This window comes from Cryptomeria japonica, chromosome 2 (genome assembly GCF_030272615.1).
Source record: "Cryptomeria japonica chromosome 2, Sugi_1.0, whole genome shotgun sequence".
In the NCBI taxonomy this organism is placed as follows: domain Eukaryota; kingdom Viridiplantae; phylum Streptophyta; class Pinopsida; order Cupressales; family Cupressaceae; genus Cryptomeria; species Cryptomeria japonica.
In genome coordinates this window covers 544205608-544227046 of record NC_081406.1, presented here as the reverse complement: position 1 = coordinate 544227046, position 21439 = coordinate 544205608, and the positions used below count along the sequence as shown (strand labels likewise).

At 34.4% G+C, this 21439-nt stretch overlaps 1 protein-coding gene across 1 annotated transcript; it reads left to right on the top strand.

Moving 5' to 3' along the window:
- Positions 1–10086: 10086 nt before the first annotated feature.
- LOC131052351 (UDP-glycosyltransferase 88B1) lies at positions 10087–11948 on the top strand. Its single transcript, XM_057987005.2, has one exon. The coding sequence runs from the start codon at positions 10157–10159 to the stop codon at positions 11636–11638; it is 1482 nt and encodes a 493-aa protein (XP_057842988.2). The 5' UTR covers positions 10087–10156; the 3' UTR covers positions 11639–11948.
- Positions 11949–21439: the final 9491 nt, after the last annotated feature.

The following is a 21439-nucleotide window of genomic DNA, read 5'->3' as shown; positions in this document are numbered from 1 at the left end:
TAAGGTACGACTGACATTGATGGATCATAAGGATAGGGAAAAAATTCCTGGAATGAATAAGGTTTTCTTTTGTTAGTCCCTTCCTTCATGTTTTTGATGATGTTCTTCATGTCTTGAATTTCCTTGATGAAATCATGTTGTGGATCTTGGACATGATGGATCATGTTTGCCCCGAGCATTTGTTGAATCATGGATGACAGACCACCACCACCAATAATATATTGGTAAGATGAAGAAATAGGGATTCGAGATTTGATGACCGATGTGATGGGGACTTGAGAAGTGATAATTGGATGTGACCCATGGGTTGTTGTGGCGTGAGAAAGAGAAGCATTGATGAAGTTAGAGGTATTGTTGACAGGAATAGAATATTGAGGAATAGAAACATTTGGATGGGTGGAGGAATATGGGATAGAAGCATGTTGGAGAATAGATGTAATTGGGTTAGATAACAACATAGATGCTAGATAAGATGAAGAAGGTTTGACGGAAATTATGGGGTAGATACCACGGGCGCTACAGATTGAGGATGAAGTATGGGGTCAATGATGAGATTAGGGGCAAATTCTCCCTATGGTTGTTGATCAAGAATGGATCTATCAAAATCAAGGGGAAGGCGAGCCCCATTTTCAATGAGGCTCCTCAAAAGACCACCAGGATTATGTTGGATGAATTTCTCCATCATTTTTATGAATCCTCTAGGAATGTTCGCATTTCTGGGGGGAGTTCGTCTTGATCAAACCATGCTAGGGTCCACTTGCGATTGTGGATTTTGAATGTCTAGTTGTGAATTTTGACCTTGTGTGGGATCTTGATATAGGACAGTAATATCCGGCATGCCATATTCTTGTTAGGCCATCTTCTTCTTTTGGGATCGAGTTGTGACCATACAAGAATAACCTTAGGAAATATTTATTGGAAGAAGAAGCTTGATGAGAGGACTTAGCAAAAATTTTGGATTTTGATTTGAATTAGATCTGATTGGATGATTGATTGGATCCTTAGATTAGGACAAAGTTGATTAATATTTCACCTATTCCTTGAACAAGGATTTCAGACGGAGGAGATTGATGATGAAAACCACAAACGAGGTGACAACCAAGTTGGGTGAAATTTAGACCTTTGAAATGATGATCAAAAAGTCTTCTTCTACCAAGGATTGCCTAACGATCCTAAGAAAAATAAAGATGTGGGATTGAGGTCTCGATCGACCCAAAGGATAAGGCAAAGGTACTTGGGTGAGATTATTTCCCAAGCACAAAAGCCAAATGATTAATTGATTTAAGATGAGGTCTAAATAAAACTTCACAAGGTACAAATTTTAGAGTGTGGTTGATTTGATTTGGATGATTGATTGAAGGATTAGATGATAGATTAAAGATTGATTTAATTGAGGTTTGATTATTGAATTAATTGATGTGCTAAGTCCTTAGAAAGGTTAATGATTAAGGATTAAAGAAGACTGATAATGATGACTAGAAGAAAGTGGTGACTATATTATTCTTGACAAGAGAATGACTCAATAAGTGATAGGTTCAGACGACAAATTGTATGAAGGGATCGACCACCCTAATTTTGATGATAGTTGGCATTAAAAGACAAGCCTGATCTTTGGTGTAGGGTGCAGACTCTTAGTTCATAACTAGCATCAAACTCGTTGCTATGACCATGTACGTAATCGTGGTAATGATGCAAAAAGGTGCTATGTTTGAGCAAGAGTTTGTGATTGGTATACCAATTTTTTTTATGTCTAATGAGTTGTTCTTGGGTGAGTATCTTCTTCTTGATTGGATGACGGATAGAATTCTTGGGATGCTTGTACAACTTAGGTTTATGGAACATGAGTTAGAAATGAGGTGGACTATATTTGGACTTTGTTTATGCAAGTGTGAAATTTGGGATTTGGAATGTTTCTCAAATGTGGAGGATGAGGAAGTTGTTTGTCAATCTACTCTTAGCAAGAAAACATCAAGCATAGTAAACATATTGGCCAAGTGTACCACTCGAGTGTGCAAGTGATGGGGTGGCCTAGATTATCCCAAATTGATGTTATGGGTATCACAAATGAAGACACTTGAAGACAACTCAACTTAGGCTGGAAAGTGGAAACCACTTGATAGGCCCCTCGCATAAGCAATACCTCACTCAGGCAGACAAATAAAGATTTTGGTATCATTGTCTCCACTCCATGACACTCACTTCTCTAGCATACTAGATTCTCTTACGGTCCCAAAGATCCAAGTATCTATTACATGGGTAATTTATGTCTCATCCTAAGTGTATACATGAGGAGTAACTTCAGGGTATGATCTGCATCCCCTGCACTATCAAATGTAGGGTTTTTGCTACTAAAACTAGTGTCTAGTGTAATTTCTGAGGGATCACCAATCCAACGACGGATTCTCAAAGCAAGCCACTTAAGGATCTAACTAAGCTTATCGGTGTAGGGAGGGCCCCCACATATGTCGAATTCACTCAACACTCCAGTCCCTTGACTAGCTTATTTATAGAGTGGCTCAAAAAACTAGCTTGAGATCGTGCCAAGAGAGTTGATATCCCCAATGTGTTCTAATTCGAGATACTCTTGTGGGGTGATAAAATTACCAATCAAAAAATACCCCTCAACCACTAAAATGAGAAAGAGGGTGTTGTTGATCACTCGTTCTCTTACACCAAAGATCCACGAAGGCAAGGGGAGAGGATACTAGAATGCAATAGTGGGTCCACCCAACACTAAATGTGCAAGTGCACAAGACACTTGTTGATTTTAGTCCCACATATATATGATTTTCTAACTAGAAATGCAACAAAACAATCTACTTTAGTAGGAAAAGATATCTTTGACAAACGTGCTACAACAAAAATAGTTAGTAGTCTTAGGATAATGGCTTGGACAAACGAAATGAACCTGCAAAACCCAAAATTAAATTAGTAACATAAAATCCCTAAGGATACATCGCAGGTGTTACAACACTTGCACAGACGTTGAAGCGTTTGTGCAAACGTTGATGCAATTGTGCTTAGCTGCCAGATAGAAAAAAAAGCAGGAAATGCAGATTTAAATCAAATTCAAATTTTGAGTCTAAAGTTTACCTTTTGCACAGGCGTTGATGCTTAGTGCAGATGCTGATGCGTATGTGTAGTCAAAGTACATAATTAAATGACTGACAAAGTTAGTTAAAAACTTGAAATTCAAATTTCAAAATTTAAAATTCAAATTTTAAAATTTGAAATTCAAGCGGGAGGTCTGGCTTAGCACATGCGTTGAACCAGAGTGCAAATGTTGAGGTGTCTACTCAGGTGTTGATCTGCCTGATACCCAAAAAATTAATCTAAGATGCTTAAAAGCTATTGAAAAACATAGATAAAAAACTATCCTAGCTTTGTTTTTGTTCTTTTTATCCTTTTTCTAAATTTTTTTGTGATTTTTATTATTAGAAACAAAAATTAAGATTAAAATTAAAGCTCTAAATTAATGTGTCTAAAGACACTTGCAGAAACATCAAATGCAAGCGCATATGTTAAAGTAGCTAAAACCTACAAAAGGCGGGTCAATTTTTCAAATTCAAAACGAAAACGTTGATTGCTAGTGGAAACGTCGAAACAACCTAGTGAAAATGTTGAAATAGCCTGGAATAAACATTTAAGGGTAGGCACAAACGTTGAAGCGTCAACTTGCATGCTAAAATCACAAAAAATCACAAAATAATTAGTTTCTAGGGACGTGGGTTCCACCGGCCATGCCAAAATGAACCAAGGGAAAATATTTGCAAGGTTAGCAATTTAGTTCAAATCCAAATAAACATAAAAAAATTCAAATAGAAGACATGAAAACAACCTTTATACCTTTGCAAGAGAGCTCTCTTGTTCCTCCTATTAGACCCTTGATGAAGCCAATAATGCGCCTCTTCCTAGCTTGTTTGGATTGTTCCTAGATGGATATGTGGGTTGCTCCCCGAATTTCACAACAAATGATAATGGAGATGGATGGAGGATGAATGCTCAAGTGAAGGATATGGATGCCATGGATGCTAAGTGGTAATTTGCCTATAGCGGAGGTGCTTGGAGTATGATTTATAAAGCTAAAAGGCCAACATGAGAGCGCACAAATTGGAGATGGAAAAAAGAATGGGAGGAGATCCCAATTTATAGATTTGAAGGGGGATGAATGGATGGTCAAGATTAAAGATGGATCAAGGGTGGAGATTGAAGGAGAGAGAGCACATGGATTGAGAGGACATGAGAGGACAAGTTGTGGAGACCAAGAGATTTTCCATATTGGAATTTATTGTCTCCACACTCCACAATGTCATGGGGAAGATATCCCAAGTACATTAGGAAGACAAGAATCAATTAAAAACTCATTGGGGAATGGACAAGAGAATTAAATATTCTCAAATAATGAGGTGCATGGGAAAAGGAAATGAGAAAACGAATTTAAAATTCCTTGGGAAGATGAGAGACATAGGAGAATATGAGATTTTGAATTTCTTGAAATGACCCAATTAGGTGCATTTAAGGTTGGAAGGTCGGGAAGGGACAAGTGGATTTAGCCAAATATGGATATTGGTTGACTTGGTGGCTAATCACAGGAATTAGCCACTAGAAAATGATTAAGGGAGATGATTAGGTGGGATAATGAGAGATTAGAAGACAAGTGGAGTTTGTAGGAGGATTTGAGAAGAGGAGAGAGAATGAGTGGAGGAATTAAAAATTAGGAAATAATGTTAAGCATGATTATGAGGGATTCTAGAAGAATTAATTAGGCTAATGAAGGATTAGAGGAAGTGATTTGTAGGAATCACATGACTAAGTTAATTAATTGTCATTAATTAACTAAGAGGGGATTTTGGAAGAATTAATTAATTTCGATGACTTTAGAAGAATGAAGGATAATCAATTTATTTAATAAATCAAATATTGGACTATAGTGACAGGATTAATTTAATTTAATTTAATTAATTCTGAGAAGAATAAAGGATAACATAATTAAACTGATTAATTACTTAGAAAGGATAAAATTAATTAAATATTTAATTTAATTAATTTTGGATGTCTACACTAAGAAAATTAATATTGTAATGTTGTTTGTTGGTCAAAAGGAGCAATTTATAGAAGGAAATTTCAAATAAGACTACATCATAGGAGGGATTTGTCTATTGGATGGACAATACTCAATTTTTTAATTTTTTAAACATTTAATAGTGGAACCATTAAGTTTATTGCAAATTTTTTTTATGTTTTGCAATTTAAAAAAAAAATGTATTTAAAGATTGATTTTTCACTTTGAAGTTATAAGGTTGGTTTAAATTATTGGAATTTTTTTATATTTATAATATTTTTTCAAGATGGATATTTCTTTAGATAAATATAAATGAACACAAACTTATGAGTAGTTGTCAATAGAACTAAAACACCACCTACAAATGCATATAATTTATTAGAATTGTATAAAGAGATGATAAATATAATTGTATTATTGTTCTTTCTCTTTTTAAACTAAATCAAATCATTTCAGATTAGACAAATCATCATAAAAAATTAATATAATTTAAATCAAAATATATATTTTTAAAATTTAATACTAAGCTTTCTCTAAGATTTGAACTATTTATATTCCAAATAGAAGATAGAATCACTATGTCAAATCACATAAGAAATTTAAAATCTCTCATTCAACAATTGGTAGAAGTCAAGCTAGTTGATGATGAAGATGTTAAGGCTATATTGTTAAATAGTTTTCCTTCAAGATACAATAATGTTATTTTTATGTTGAGCCAAATAAATTCTTAAATATTAGAAGATGTGTATTTGACCCTTATTACTAGAATTAAAAAAAAACAAATGTAGAATATTCAAGGCTTATTCACAACATGAAAATATATTTCACACGCAAGAAAATTAAAAAAAGTAATGTTGGTATTGTATGAAATAGGATCACACAACTTGGACTTGTAGAACTTTAAGTCTAGTGGTGTTCTAAAGGGAAATTCAAAGAAAAAACAAATGATGTTAACTTAAACTATGTTGGGGACAACGAACCCCTAGATGGTGCTTTCGTTAAAGATTTTTATTTTGATTATACTAGGAATGGATACTTATTGTGATCCTTTACCATTGGAGGTTGGAGAATTCTCATCATTTCAAGCTAGCTTATTACTCAAATATGGTGCTTTGTATGATAATCATATATTTTAATTAAGGATAAAATAGGTTTGAAGGTGACTCGAAACCCCTTACAGTAGGTTTTGTAGGGACTCAAAACCCTGTACATAAGCAACACACTAGAAATAGATAACTATTAGATAACCATCATCTCAAACACAATATAACTGAAGAATTAAAAAAATAATAAACCAATTGCTCAAGAGAGAAGGTCAAAGCCACCTAACAACTCAACTTGAAGAGAGTAATAATAATGGGTTTTGAATAAGCTCCCAAAACTTGGAGATATCTTCTTTTCTTTCCAAAGTATCCACCACAATAGGAGAGGGAGGAAAGAAAACTTGAAAATAGGCAACATCAATAATCTAACAGTCAATACCCCGAGAAAGGGAAGTGACAAATCCCTGACAATAGCTAACACTTGACCTACATAGACACTCTACACCTTAATAGGATAATTTCCCACCTCAATAGGATAAGTATGGAAGGAAGCCAATTGAAAATAAACCATACCCTCAACCCATTTCACAAGGAAGGTTTCCACCTCCATAGGAGACCCCCGCACCTTTATAGAAGATGCATGCAAGTTAGCCAAGGTAAAGACAATATGGTCCCTAAACTAAAAATCAACAAGATCTTAATAAAGAGCCCACTCAACAATAATAAACACATAAATATCTTCCACAATAGTAGAAAACCCCTTAACACAAAATACCCAACAACCGTAAAAACATCTACTATGTGATTAGAGGGAGAAAGATAAAGGTTGGAGAAAAACCCAAAAACTCCCCTCTCCATAGATCTAAAATAACTACACACCAGAGCGGGGGAGGCAAACCTAACCTTGTAGTCCTAGAATGAAACAAAAGTTGGAAAAAAATATCCCTTCAAAAATAAAACTAGTTATAAGAGAGATATTGATACCAACACAAGAACCCATGAAAACAAGCACAAAGAAGATTGAACCAACCAAAGAGGCATCCTTTAGAAGTAGGGAACAACCAAAAGTAGCAACCTTCAAGAGCCAAACCCTTGAAAAAATAACTATTCCTTGCAACAAGAGAAATAAGAACCAAAAATAGGGAAAGGTAGACTCCCTAAAACCATAAGCACCGACAATGACCCCAACAAATATGGCCTCAAGCTAACAAAGGAAACCTGGAATAGAAAATATAAGATCTCCTTATCAAAGAAATGGAGATCCATCTTCAACTTCTTCAAACTAGAAACAATATCCCCCATAGAAAGAAGCATCAAATAAAGGATGCCAAACCACATGCAAGAGCAAAAATGGAACCTACACATTCAAAAAAGCCCCACTTAAAAGCCAAGGAAGGCCAAAGGGAAATCCCCCACAAAAAACCCAAAAAACCTAACACTAGTCCAAAACACTAACATCAAGAACCCCAAACCAAAGCACAAAATAGCACAAGAAATATCACCAAGGGCAATAGACCCCTCCCAAGCCATGGGCAAAGAGGCCAACAAAGAAACACCCCCAAACACCTTTAACATCTATAGAGATGCCAAAATATACACCAGAGGGGACCCAAGAATGCACAATAGAAAAAACCATGACCCTAGCAAGGCCACAAGCATCGACAAAAAAATTGGACAAAGGAGATCTTGGTAGCACTCCCATAAAAAGGAAAAATCAACAACCATAGCCCAGAGACATAAAGAAAAACGGTAAGAACTCTACACTCCCCACTCTAACCCACATCTACACCATCCCCATCATCCTCTGATTCAACTTCATTAAAAGTCACAATCTTTGCAGCTCCTCCCTTGAAATCCTAACTCTACACCTCTACAACTCACTCCCACTCTTGCCCATATTAATTGTATTAATCATATGTTATTTTTTATTTCCTTTCTTATATTTGACAAAATTACAAAATGTGTATATTGTGTAGTTTTTAAAGATTATAGGTAGCAATGTGGTGATCTCAATATGGATTTTCAGATTGACTTTTTAAGGGTTATCCAATTTTGAGAATTATACCCTAATGAGGTTCACGAACAACTTGATAAAGCAAAAAATTGTTATCCAATAATTTGGAGGATCTATAATTCAAGAATTCAAAGAGGTGATAATCCAAGAACTCGGGAATTCAACTAAGGAGCTACAATTTATAAGGGCTAGAAGGCAACTTGATAGATTTACACAAGGTTTAGAATATATTTTTCAAAGAAAAACTTGTAACAAATGTGCATTTATTTATTTCAATTAGCATGTTTTGTTGTGTAGAACAAAACTTAAATGGGGTGTTGAAATATTAAGCTTTACCTTAAGAAATTGACCTTATTGATTTATTTATTTTTATTATGTAATAATTAGCCATGTTCAGATTATAAGTGGTAGTTTGTATACTTATGATGTAAATGCTTTATAAAAGCAATATTGTAGCACATTCAAATATAACTCTTAATATTATTATTATTTTCTTAGTTCCCTCAGTTGACCATCAAGGTATTCTTGCCTCAATTTGCCCCCTCCATACCCCAAAACTTTGCCAAAAAAGTAAGACCGAGGCAGGCTGTGGTTGGGTCACTAGACTAGGTCACCAAGTTATCTCATGATATAAAATTGTAATATATATATAGAAAATGTAGATGTTATTTGATTCTTTCCAATACTATCATCTAGACAACACAATGAAGTGTGAAGGCTATGAGTTTCATGGCATCAAGACATCACCCAAAAAAGATCAAGGTATGTTGTTGAATTTTTTTAGAATGATCTCGATTCTCATCCAAGTGCCACTTCTTAATTTTTGAAGTGGACACGCTCTTTCACCAAAATTAACCTTTTTAAAATCATTATTGTAACACATTAATAATCCCCCTTTTCCCAAGGAAGATGTGTTTTATTTTTTTCTATTCAAAAATCATCTTTAAAGGTTGTGATAAAGACTATCTTACTAGGAGAAGAATATATATATATATATATATTGAATGTATTTAAACATAATTTTATTCATATTAGTTATTTTATTTTTCATTTTTTATAATTATCAAACTTAAAAACAAAAATCTCACCATGAAATTAATGTTACAAGATGAAATGATGAAATTTATGAAACATAAAACTTAATAGTACACTATGTTACGAGAAATGTAACAAGAGAGTGTCGTTTCATATTTCTAAGGTAGAAATAGGTTTTTTTGTCATCGATGACCACTCCAACTAGTCCTTGACGTTTCCAAGCCGTTGCGATGTTGTTGTGGAAGCAACCGACGATCGCTCCAACTAGTCCCTGACATTTCCAAGCCGTTGCAATGTTGTTGTGGAAGCATTAAGAATTGTTGCATTTACACTTCAATATTATTTATGAGCATTAAGATTTTTCTTACTTACCAATTAGTACACTAGGAGTAAAAGGAGTTAAGTATTAGTTTTTTAATGATTAAATTTCAGATTAAAAAACTGTCCACTTCGCCATTGTGAGTTTAAAGAGTTATCCAACTAATTTGGCAATTAGTTTTTTATCATTAACTTTCAATGGTTAAATTGTTTTTACATACAAATACTTTCAAATATAATTTTGTTCCTTAAAGATATATAAATTGTTTTTATATACAAACTGTATTTTACTACCAATAATTTTAAAAATAGTTTATATATATATATTAGTTTATGAAATTATTTAATGATTAAATTGTTTTGACGTCCATTATATTTTTAAAAATAATTATGTTATTGTTATGCATATGTATATGTATGTATTATAAGCAATTTCTATATACGTTGCCATTATCGTAATTATACCCACTTCTCATTTCCGATAACATAACTATTAATTTTCCACATCCTGCTATATTTATGTCCACATGTGACTTCACCAGCATGAAACTTATCATGTTACTCTAATGGTATTTGAGTTTCTATGTAGTGGCTGTTAATGATATGAAAGGTATCTTCGTCTACTTTAGTCTTATAAAATCAGGCTCTTGCTTGAAAGAGCATAACAAGCAAACGGTAATTTAGATGGCGAAACACCAAGTAGGGTGTGAAATTTCAACGCCACATGTGGCACTCTATCCAGCTGTGGGTTTGGGCCATCTTATTCCCTTCCTGGAGCTTGCCAGAAAGCTCGTTTCCTCTCACGGTTTCGTCGTGACCTTAATCACACCCTCCTCGAACGTTTCTTCTTTGGAAACTAAATATGTTTCAGACCTCCTTTCCTCCAATCCCAACACAATCCGTCAAGTGGAGCTTCCACAGATTCCTTCAGATGGAGAAGACACCGGACCTTCTGGTAACTTTCTGGAACGAGTAAGCAAGTCCATGCCTGCGGTGGAACAAAATCTGAGGATACTTCAACAGCCCAATCGCCCATTCTCGCCGGTTCGTGCGTTGATATCTGATCTCTTCCACGTGGCAACTCTGGACGTGACTCGCTCTCTGGGCTTGCCAAATTATGTCTTGTTTACATCATCTGCAGCCTCCCTCTGGTTCATGATGCATCTCCCTCGCCTCTATCTGTCTGACGGTAACGATGCTCCTCCGGTTTCCGTGAATATCCCGGGCTGGAAGAAGCCCTTCCATGAGCGTGATTTCCCAGACGTGTTTCACGACAAGTCCTCTCCGATGTTCCATGGCATCCTTCGCCTCTGCTCTCCCTTACGAGGGATGAAAGCCATTCTCGTCAATACATATCACGCCTTGGAAGCTGACACAATTCATGCGTTGCTGTCCGGAAGCGTGGGAGGAATCGACGGACTTCCGCCTGTACTTGCGGTTGGGCCAATTACTCGGTCGGTTGATCTGCCCCAAACTCATGGGGAAGAAGAAGAGCGCCTAAGAATATGGCTGGATAGCCGGGCTAAGGAGTCGGTGGTGCTGTTGTCATTTGGTACGTGGGGATTGATGGGCAGAGAACAGTTGATGGGGATTGCGTTAGGGCTAGAAGCGAGCGGGCTAAGCTTTGTTTGGGTTGTGCGGGCCATCAGTAATACTAGTAGTGGCAATCCTCCTTTCAGTTCTAGTTTGGAAGTGGAGTTGAGTAGCGTTCTTCCCGAGGGTTTCTTGAGCCGTGTTGAGGGCCGCGGACTAGTACTTGCTTCTTGGGCTCCTCAGGTTGCGGTTCTTTCGCACCCGGCTTTGGGAGCTTTTGTTTCTCATTGCGGATGGAATTCTGTATTGGAAGCTATTTGGTTTGGAGTCCCCATTGTTGCCTGGCCTCTCTATGCTGAGCAGCGAATGAATTGCTTGTTAGTTGTAAATGAATTGATGGTGGGTTTGGAGGCTGTCGAGGGCGAGGATGGTTTGGTTGGCGGGGCGGAGTTGCAGAGTGTGCTGGAAAAAGTAATGAATGGAGAAGAGGGGAGATTGGTGAGAAAGAATATGGAGGAGTTGAGTTTGAAAGCGAGATGTGCAGTCGCAGAAAAGGAAGGGAGCTCGTTTGCCAGCATGGAGGCTACATTAAGCGGTCTTGCTATAGCCACCGAAAGCAATCGTAACGATTGAAAAGTTTACTAGAATCTGATGAGCACTTTGTTAACAAAACAAGATTTAATTAGAAAAGTGGACAGAGCCTTCTTATAGCTCGTTCTTTTCCACAGCCCGTCTGCTCCCCACACATTGTAGTACTACTTCAACATCTGCTTTAGAATCTCTCAGCGAATTGAGTTAAGCATGCTCTCTTTCTATTCTTCATCTTTTTATAAATTGTTCCTATCGAGAAACAGAATTTTACGAAATGAAGAAAGGGTTATTCAGTGATTCCCAAAAGTGATTTTCCTTTAACAATAATATGAGTAGACAACTAGAGTAGTAAGATGTTTTGTCCGACGATTATAATAATAGCTTGTCACTACCGCTAGTAAATCTAGTTGAATTGTTTGTGTTTGAGCAAAACTTATGGTGCGGTCGACAGTCATTTTTGTCTTCAACGTTGTGTGGATGTTACCAAGCGACTAGAACTTTTAATAAATACAGTGTACGCTAAAGATGGGATAAGACGTGTGTGGCTCATTGTGCCATTTTACTTGAAACTTAAAATGCGCCGCAGATTAAGAGAATGATGATTATATGACATTCCAGCAGCATAAACCTTATACTATTTCCTATTTCATTAGCTCGGAATAGTGTAGAAAGCCATTGGCTTTAGATTCCAGATATTTTAATTATTCCAATCTCATCGTTTATGGAAGTCATTCATTTTCTCATCGTATTGGTATAATAATTCTATGTCGACTGGAACAAGAGACTAGTGATGTCGTTTATAGTATGTGTTGTTCTTGAAAATGTATTTGGTTGTTTTGATGTTTAGTGTCTAAAAATAAAGTATTTTTATAAAGTTAAATTATGTAGTTGTTACAAAATAGTAAATTATAGTCAATTTTCATGAATGATCAAATCAACAAAATCTTTGATAGAAACAATGGTAAAATAGATATTTAGTGGACATAATAGATTGAGTTTTAAGAGAATATTGAACATAAATAACACAGTCAAGAAATAAGAAGCCTTTAGCAATGTATTAATAGAACAGTAAATATTGAAATTGTGTAATAATTATGTAAATCTAGATAATTTCTAGTGATAATGGAAAACATGAATATAAATGAATGACACAACAATATGTCAAATGCTATAGCAATAGAAAATGAAGCAAAGTTTGATAAGTAGTTATGCAACTAAAGTTTGTAGTTGGTGTGATAACAAATATTGACCACAAATGTTGATTTCATATCATATTATTTGAGATAAGAAATAGTGGCAGCTCAAGTTATAGAGATCCATCGTTGCTCTTGTTTGTTTCCCACTTGTTTCTTGCAATTTTTTTTGTTAAGGTAGTTGTCACAAACATTATTCAATTATATAGGGAATTGCAAAAAATAGAAACATATAAGTAGTAATCTAAACCAATAGTAAATGCCATATATGCCCTCATTTTATGTTTCAATGCTTCAAATATTTTTTTTATCTTGAGAAGGATAAGGGGACTAGAAAATAGTGTATATCTACATCTAAAAAATCAATAAGATCACATGCATGTCAACTACAAATAGTTCAATATTCCAATAAAATCATTATATTTAGTCTATGATTTATCAAAGGTATAACAACCATACCTACATGTCCACCTACATTGACTTCATTGTTGATACATCAATTACTAATTTGACCATGCATCTCTACATAGATAAAATCATATGCCTGCAAGCCTTGAATGTCATACATAAAAGGACTATGACCATCAATTTTTAGGCAAGAGCTCATGAAGCTTTATACCCTAAAACCGACAATATGTAAAATACAATCAAATGGTTTGCACATTATGACCATACATCTAATAATTGTTTCTTGGCACTAAACTTAAATTAATTAAAATTTTTAATCAACTTGTTATGTGCCAAAAATCTAAAGATAACATGTTTCCTTACGAAAATATGTTGAATATAACACTTCATTTACTTAGAAATCGAGAATTCCTGTTTAAAACCTCTTTAAGAAACTCACTACCTAGTAAAGTGTGATTAATAATATATATTGTGAGGTGGAATATTAAGGGAGTTTGAAGAACACAAATTAATGAGCATATGTTTTGGTACTAATATGTTTAATAATTAATACCAATCAAATGGGACAATACTATCCCTTTCAGCTCCATCAATCCGTGCAGCATTTAGACTGCCTCATGAAATGCCTTGTTTATGCATGCACACTTTCTGACTTACTCAAGGACTGATTTTCTCTATTTGTGAACTGTTTGATGGATCTGCACTACCTCCAATTTATACGTTGAAAATATTCTCTCCAAAGTGGGGATAAAACTTCTGCTGAGCAAAATTCGAGCAAATAAAAATGTAATCTATAGAACGTGGAATCCGTAGTGAAAAGAAAGAATTTGTGATTTAATCTGAGCACATTATCCCTGCACTCGGATGAATGTAATAAGTTCTTTGTCTTTTACATCAAAAACGATAAGCAAATAATTAATATTTGTCATATATAAATGAAGGGAAGATAAATGATAGATACATTAAGGGCAAAAACTAAATATTCTTGAGGAATATTATCTTCCTTCAAGATCAAATATTCTGTTGTTTTGAGTTAGTTTTTTTAAGGGTAGGTTTATAAATTATTTTGAAATTTTATATTTATAAAAAAACATCTTTAGATTTTTCTCTCTTTTGGAAAAAATCGTTTTTATGCATGTTTGGACAGTAAAGCTTATTTAATAATATTATAATGATAGTTAGAATAAAATATAGATATTATAATTATAATGATTAAAATATATATTACATAAGTGAGGAGGAGTCTCTTTAAAAAGAATGATGTCTTTTCTATTAAAAAGAAAGTATTTAAATTGGAGACAATAAATAATCTATATTTTTCGCTTATGTAAATATGAGTTATAGGAATGCTGATTTTTAATGTAACTTCATATATATGATAAGGTGGAAAATCTTAATATTATATAAGTTTTGTAGTTATGAAGAAAATTGTATGATTGATATTTGAAAATAATAAAATTAGCATTAAACATAAAAGTGAAATACAAGAAGATATTAAATAGTTGTTTCATTTAACATTGGCCAAAGAGGTATGAGACAAATAATTCATTTTTCTATTTTTCTAAATAATTAATAGTGTAAGATATTGTCAAAACATAAGAAGAAAAATACAATTATATGATTGGCTAGTTGACTGTAATCTCCTTTAGATGAATTGTTAGAGTATCCTTGCCATGGTAGGAACTTATGAAAAAGAACTCCACTTTCATGATACATATCAAGCATATTGTACACCTAGATGTCCATACATAATTAGTTATTGAAGTTTATTTACTACTATTTTAAAAACAATCAGTATGTGCTCCGTGGGTGCTTGTTTGAGATGAACAACAAAGTACGCTTCTTAGTTTGAGTGTTTGGTAAAGGGCTGCCAACAATATTGTAGAGAGATTGACACTATCAATCGAATAAGAATGTAGGAAGGTTATAGGATATAGTCACAAATATTTATAAATATTGCCTATATGTTTGTAGCAAGGTATGATAGTTTGATATTACTAAATACACTCATTTAATGATGACCTAGAGGCACTCTTTTAGGTACTTTGGCCAATAGAACATTTATTGCTTTGACCAATGTGTTATAAAATCCTAACCAAGACTATTAAGAGAATATTTTTGAAATACTTCAAGTATGATTTAAATAGCCCAAGGAAAAAATTCCTTATCTAAAACACACATTTAAAACTTAAGCCACATAAATTATGTTATATAAAACTTATTCAATGTCAATGGTATAAGGTTCTTGTAAGAATATCTTAACCATGCCCATGTGAATGTAATAACCTAAAAAATCTATTTAATATATTATAAGCTAGTAAATTCTTGAAAAAACACTAGTGTTTAAAATATGCACATCAATTTTCAAAAATTTGTTTAATAGTATTTGCATGTGAATTGTATACATGTTGAAACATAATTATATAATAATAATAACGACTCATCATGATAGAGAATTATAAAAATTAAACATGGGATTTTTTATATTAGTATTTTGTTCCATATTCTAATGTATATACATATACACATATACATACACAAATATATTAATATTGATTGTATGAAATTTTACTTAAGAAGTGATGGTGAAATAAAAACTAAATTAGGATAAATGTATAGGTTTATATGATTAAAAATGTACAAAATTATTGCTTGAATCATTGAGATCATTTAGTGAGTATTTTTTCCTTGACTCTATTCAATTCATATTTTTCTTATTTTTATTCAAATGATGATAAAATTGAATGATATATAATACAAGCTAGTAATTCATAGTCAATGATCAAAGGTCTTTATTTCTACCATATAACAATTATTTTTCTATTACTTACATCTTAAATTTATGAATGATACCAAATATGGGTAACTTTTTGATATAGAGATTGAATGGCCATATTTTAATTGATAGAATATACTTTAATTCTTAATAGAATAGGATTGTGAAGCTATATAATTTTTTTATTAAATTAAGCAGGGAAGGGCCCCAGCTCATTACAAATTATAACTAAAAAACCATTAAAAATTAGGCTTGGAGATTAAGCTTCTAGAACACTATAAAAAAATTAAAGTTTAAAACTAGAACAATCAATAAAACTTTGTTTCAAAGATAGAATATAAAAGTTTCCCCAAAGATAACCAAAGGAGAGAATAGAACAAAATTGAAACAACATAGAGAACCTTAACACCATTCTACCTAAAGTGAATAAAATTCTAATCAAAGCAATGCTAGTCAACCTTAGAAACTAGCTTATGCATTTTACTTCCTTTTTCTTTTTAGCCTTGTACCCATTCCATGATTCCATTCAAAAGTCCACATAAAAATCATTGTTAACCTTCTAAGTGAGATTATTGGTTATGAGGTGTCTTCTTTCACACTAAAATTTCTAGATGGTTGAGCTACCACTTGAGTTTGCAATCATCAAGACACATTTGGGATCATTGTTGTCTAGATACTTCTTTTGAAAAAATATGACACCACAGATTATGGGGAAATCTATACATTTTCCATGTCAGTTTGGCCCTTAATGCTAGACTTTGCATCTTGATCCGTCTCAATCAAGTTCCTCTTGCCATCTTTGGTTTACATTCCATTTCCCATCTAATCAATAGACTCTTCTTCTCTTCCTTGGAGCCTTCCCATAGGTATCTCTTAAGAATATTATCTAAATTCACCTCAATCTTGGGAGTGATAGGAAAGCAAGACATAACATATATGGGCAGCATTGAGAGAACATACTTGATCGTCACCAATTGGCCTACCAAAGATGGCCTTTTATTCTTCCAGGTTGTGGCCTTGCTTCTATGTTTCTCCACCACCACCTCCTAGTGTTTTGATTTGAAAATGCCTTCAAATATTGGTGCCCCTAAGTATTTAGCTCAAAGAGAGGCAATAGAAAAATCAAGATTGTTGGCAATCTTCCTTTGCATGCTCTTTTTAGTATTAAAGAAGAAAATAGAAGATTTCTCCCTATTCATTATTTGTCTTGATTGACACGTGTACTAATCCAAGGTATTTTTGACACATTCGGCCTCTCTAAGGTTGGCCTTGCCAAATATGATTGTGTCATCCATGAACTACATGTGAGTAGTAGGCTCACATTCCTCAACCACTCTTATGCCCTTCCAATCTCCACCATCTCTTTGAAACTTAATAGGTTTCCCCAAGGCCTACCATTATGAAAAATAAAAAAGGGAGATATGGGATCACCTTGTGAGATTTAATTCATAGCCTCAAAAAACTTGGATAAGGAACAATTGATAGACACCGAGAATCTCACTGTTGAGATACAAAATTAGATAAGATCTATCCAGTGATTGTTAAATCCAAATTTTTCCATGACATGAATGAGAAACTTCCACACAACTTTATCTTGAGCCTTGCTTATGTCCAATTTAATCATCATTCCTTTTCTATTTTCTAATTTCATAATGTGAACAACTTCACTAGTTAGGATAATGCTATCCAATGTATCTCTCCCTAAGGTAAAGTCATTTTGTTCTTCCGAGAAAATGTTACCTAGAACCTTTTTAAGTCTATTTACAAATACTTTGGTAATTACCTTATATATTGTGTTACAAAGAGAAATTGGATGATAATCATAGAAAGAGCTATAGGATTGTGTCTTGGGAATAAGCACTATTATAGTATTGTTAATATATTTGATGTACCTCTTGTTTATACAGAAGTCCTCCATAAGCCTCCAGATGTCCTTCCCCAAAAAGTGCCAATATTTTTGATAAACTCCACAAGAAACCCGTCCGTCCCTGGAAATTTATTGGGATGTAATTGGAATAGAGAAATCTTAACTTCATCTAAAGTAATGATATCACAAAGCATTCGGTTGTCTTCTTCCTTTACCAGCTTGGAAATGCAATCAATGTCAAATCCGTTATCGCCAACCGTAAAACTACTACCCAAAATTCCCTTAAAGAATTTGGTTGTCTCCAGACTAACCTCAATGAGCCTTGATGCCTTGCTCTCATTTGTTCAAGATATCTCTTCGATTTTATTTGTGGCATGTTGAGTGTATGTAGAGGAGTGAAATAGTTTTGTATTTGAGTCACCCACCTTTAACCATATTTCTCTAGATTTGTCTTTCCATTAAATTTCCTCTCACAAGAATTTCTTTTAACTCCCCAACCAAACAAATTTATTTTTCATAGTCTTACTTAAACATACCATACTTCAAAACCTTTTCATTCAAGATCTCCAACTCTTTCTCAATTCTAGTCTTTTCCCCAAAAATGTTTTTGAAAATATTGGTGTTCCTTTTCTTAAGCACACATTTTCTTGAGATACTGAAGTTTTTTTATGAATCTAAAGATGATTGTATCACCTACCTTTCTCTCTCTCCACCAGGTCTCCAAGACATTCAGTATATTGCTATCATGCCACCACATGTTCTCAAATTTGAAGCAAATTTTGTGACCACTGTTTCTTCCTCTCAGTTCCAACTCCACCAAAAAATGATCTGAAGTGAAAACCAAAAAATGATTTGAAGTGAACACCAGGTGAATTTCAGCATCTAAAGCACTTTAATTGTTTAACCACTCTAAAGAAATAAGAAAGTAGTCTAGTCTTTTAGCGATATTTAGGAAATCTCATCTCCTATTTGTCTAGGTGTATACACCATTTGAGGTGGGACAATCCTGTAAGGAAAACTTAGTGTAGAAAAAAACTTTCCTAATGTCAATTTACAAGGGAGTTAAATAAACATTTCATTTAATTCAAACATTATAACATCAGGATGTGCACAAATGGATTCACAAAATAGACATACAATCACAACAAAGAATGAACACCAAGATTTACGTGGGAAAACCCTTATAGGAGAAAAACCCACCACCAAAGAAAGACCACTTTATTTGTAGTAAACAAATGGTTACAGTAAAGTTATAGATCCTTCTTGCTCAGGTATCCGTTCAGACTCACTTATCAGACTTTACAGGAAAGTAACCACATTTCAGTAATTTGAATCAGGAAAAGACTCTCACGCACACCGTCCAGAAAAGCCACTTACTTATCCACAGACTCTATCTCTAAATCGACAATCAATAACATTTTGTTCATAACCGTCTGTTCAAAGTCGTTTGTTCATCCAACCATTGGGCAAACTAACTGTCGACTACCTAGTGCTCACAACTATTCATTATCTACATTTGTCCAACAAAGAGATCAATTGGCCTTCAAATACACGAGCACACAATCTTCAAGTGTCCATATAGTTACTCTTTTTACCTCTAACCAGTTTGAGCCCATGGCCCACCCAACTCATCGGTATAAGATACTTTGTCGGCAAAACACGCTCAAGGTTAGTTTGATCCCCGATGATAAAACAGGGGCGGCTTCTAGTTTCATCAGTATAAGGTTAAACCATCAGAGAGATCACTTGAAAGTCACCCCAATCCATGATGATATGACGATGACTCCATTGGGCCATTGGCATAACCCAATGATGTCATCCCGATCACCAATAACACTTAGTCGGTTTCATCGGGTCATCGAAAACACACCCGAACTGGCTACCCCGATCCCCAATAACACCGAAGTCGACCAAAGAGGATCCATTGGGTAATTGACATAACATTCAGAAAAATCTTTTGATAGCCGATGACATCCCGATCGCCGAAGGCGACTTCATTAGGTCATCAGTGTAATGCTAGCCAAGCTCACCCAATAGCTGATCAATAAGAAGGAGGTTCCATCAGCCCATTGGTTTAACATAAACATTGCTTCTCTAAAACCCTATGAAGAAGGATACATCGGTAAGAGTCACACCGATAGAAAGAGTCTACATGTTCTCCAGTTGTTCCATCAGGGTAGGATACTCTGATCAACCTGAACACAAGTCAAGTTGATTCAAGGCACAATTCCAACAAACTCCCACTTGACGAGGAATTCACTAGACTGATTACTATTCCAGACATTACTAAGAATCATGGGTATCAAGACCCATAGAATTAGAACACCACCTAAACTTGTGAGTGCTCACAGGTTTCATCAAGACATCTACAACATTTTCTAGAGTGTCTACCTTGTTCAGATTTACTTTTCCATCTTTCACCATGTCACGAACAAAGTGATATTGGACATCAATATGTTTAGACCTGGCATGGAATGTAGGATTATTTTCCAATAAAATGGCACTCTAACTGTCACAACCAACTTCAATTTGCCCTACATCAAAACCAATGTCCGAACTCAAACACTTAAGCCATACAACTTCTTTACAAGCATGTGTGACCGCCATGTATTCTGCCTCTGAAGTAGACAAAGCGACTATAGGTTGCTGCTTGCTCATCCAACTGATAGCACCACCATTCAACATGAATATATATTCACTAGTGGATCTCCTGCTGTCAATGTCTCCTACCCAATCAGAATCCACATATCCACAAATGCTGAGAGTCCTCTTTGAATCAAATAAATTACCATGAAAACACAAGGAAAAGTCTGAAGTTCCATTTAGATATCTAAAAACTCTCTTTACAACATCCCAATGCGGTCTTCCTGGATTTACCAAAAAATCTACTTAGTAATCCCACTAGTTGGGCATTGTCTGGTCTGGTACAAACCATTGCATACATTAAACTGCCAATACCACTTGTATAAGGTACGCTTTTCATGTCTTCTATCTCTTTTGGAGATTTTGGACTATCATACACATATAACATAGTTCCCTTCAAAATAGGAACCACATGTTGTTTATAGTCAGACATATTAAACCTGTCAAGAACATTTGTAATATAATTTCTCTGGCTGAGCCAAAGCTTCCTCTTAGATCTCTCCTTCTTGGTCTCCATTCCCAGAATGTATTTTTCTGCCCCTAAATCTTTCATTTCAAACTTCAAGGATAACTAGGATTTCAAGTCTGAGATCATACCTTTGTCATTTCCAATGAACAACATATCATCTACATACAAAGCAATGATAAGAATCCTATCACCTTCAGACTTGTAGTACAAACAATGATTGCCTTTTGATCTCACGAATCCCAAAGACAATACAAAAGTATCATATTTTTGATACCACATTCTGGGAGATTGTTTCAAACCATAAAGAGACTTTTTGAGTTTACACACCAAATGTTCTTTACCTTTTTCCACAAAGTGCTCTGGCTGTGACATATAAATTTCTTCTTCAAGATCACCATGAAGAAATGTTGTCTTCACATCCATCTTCTCAACTTCCCAATCATACGCTGTTGTGAGTGACAAAAGAAATCTAATAGATGTCAGCTTA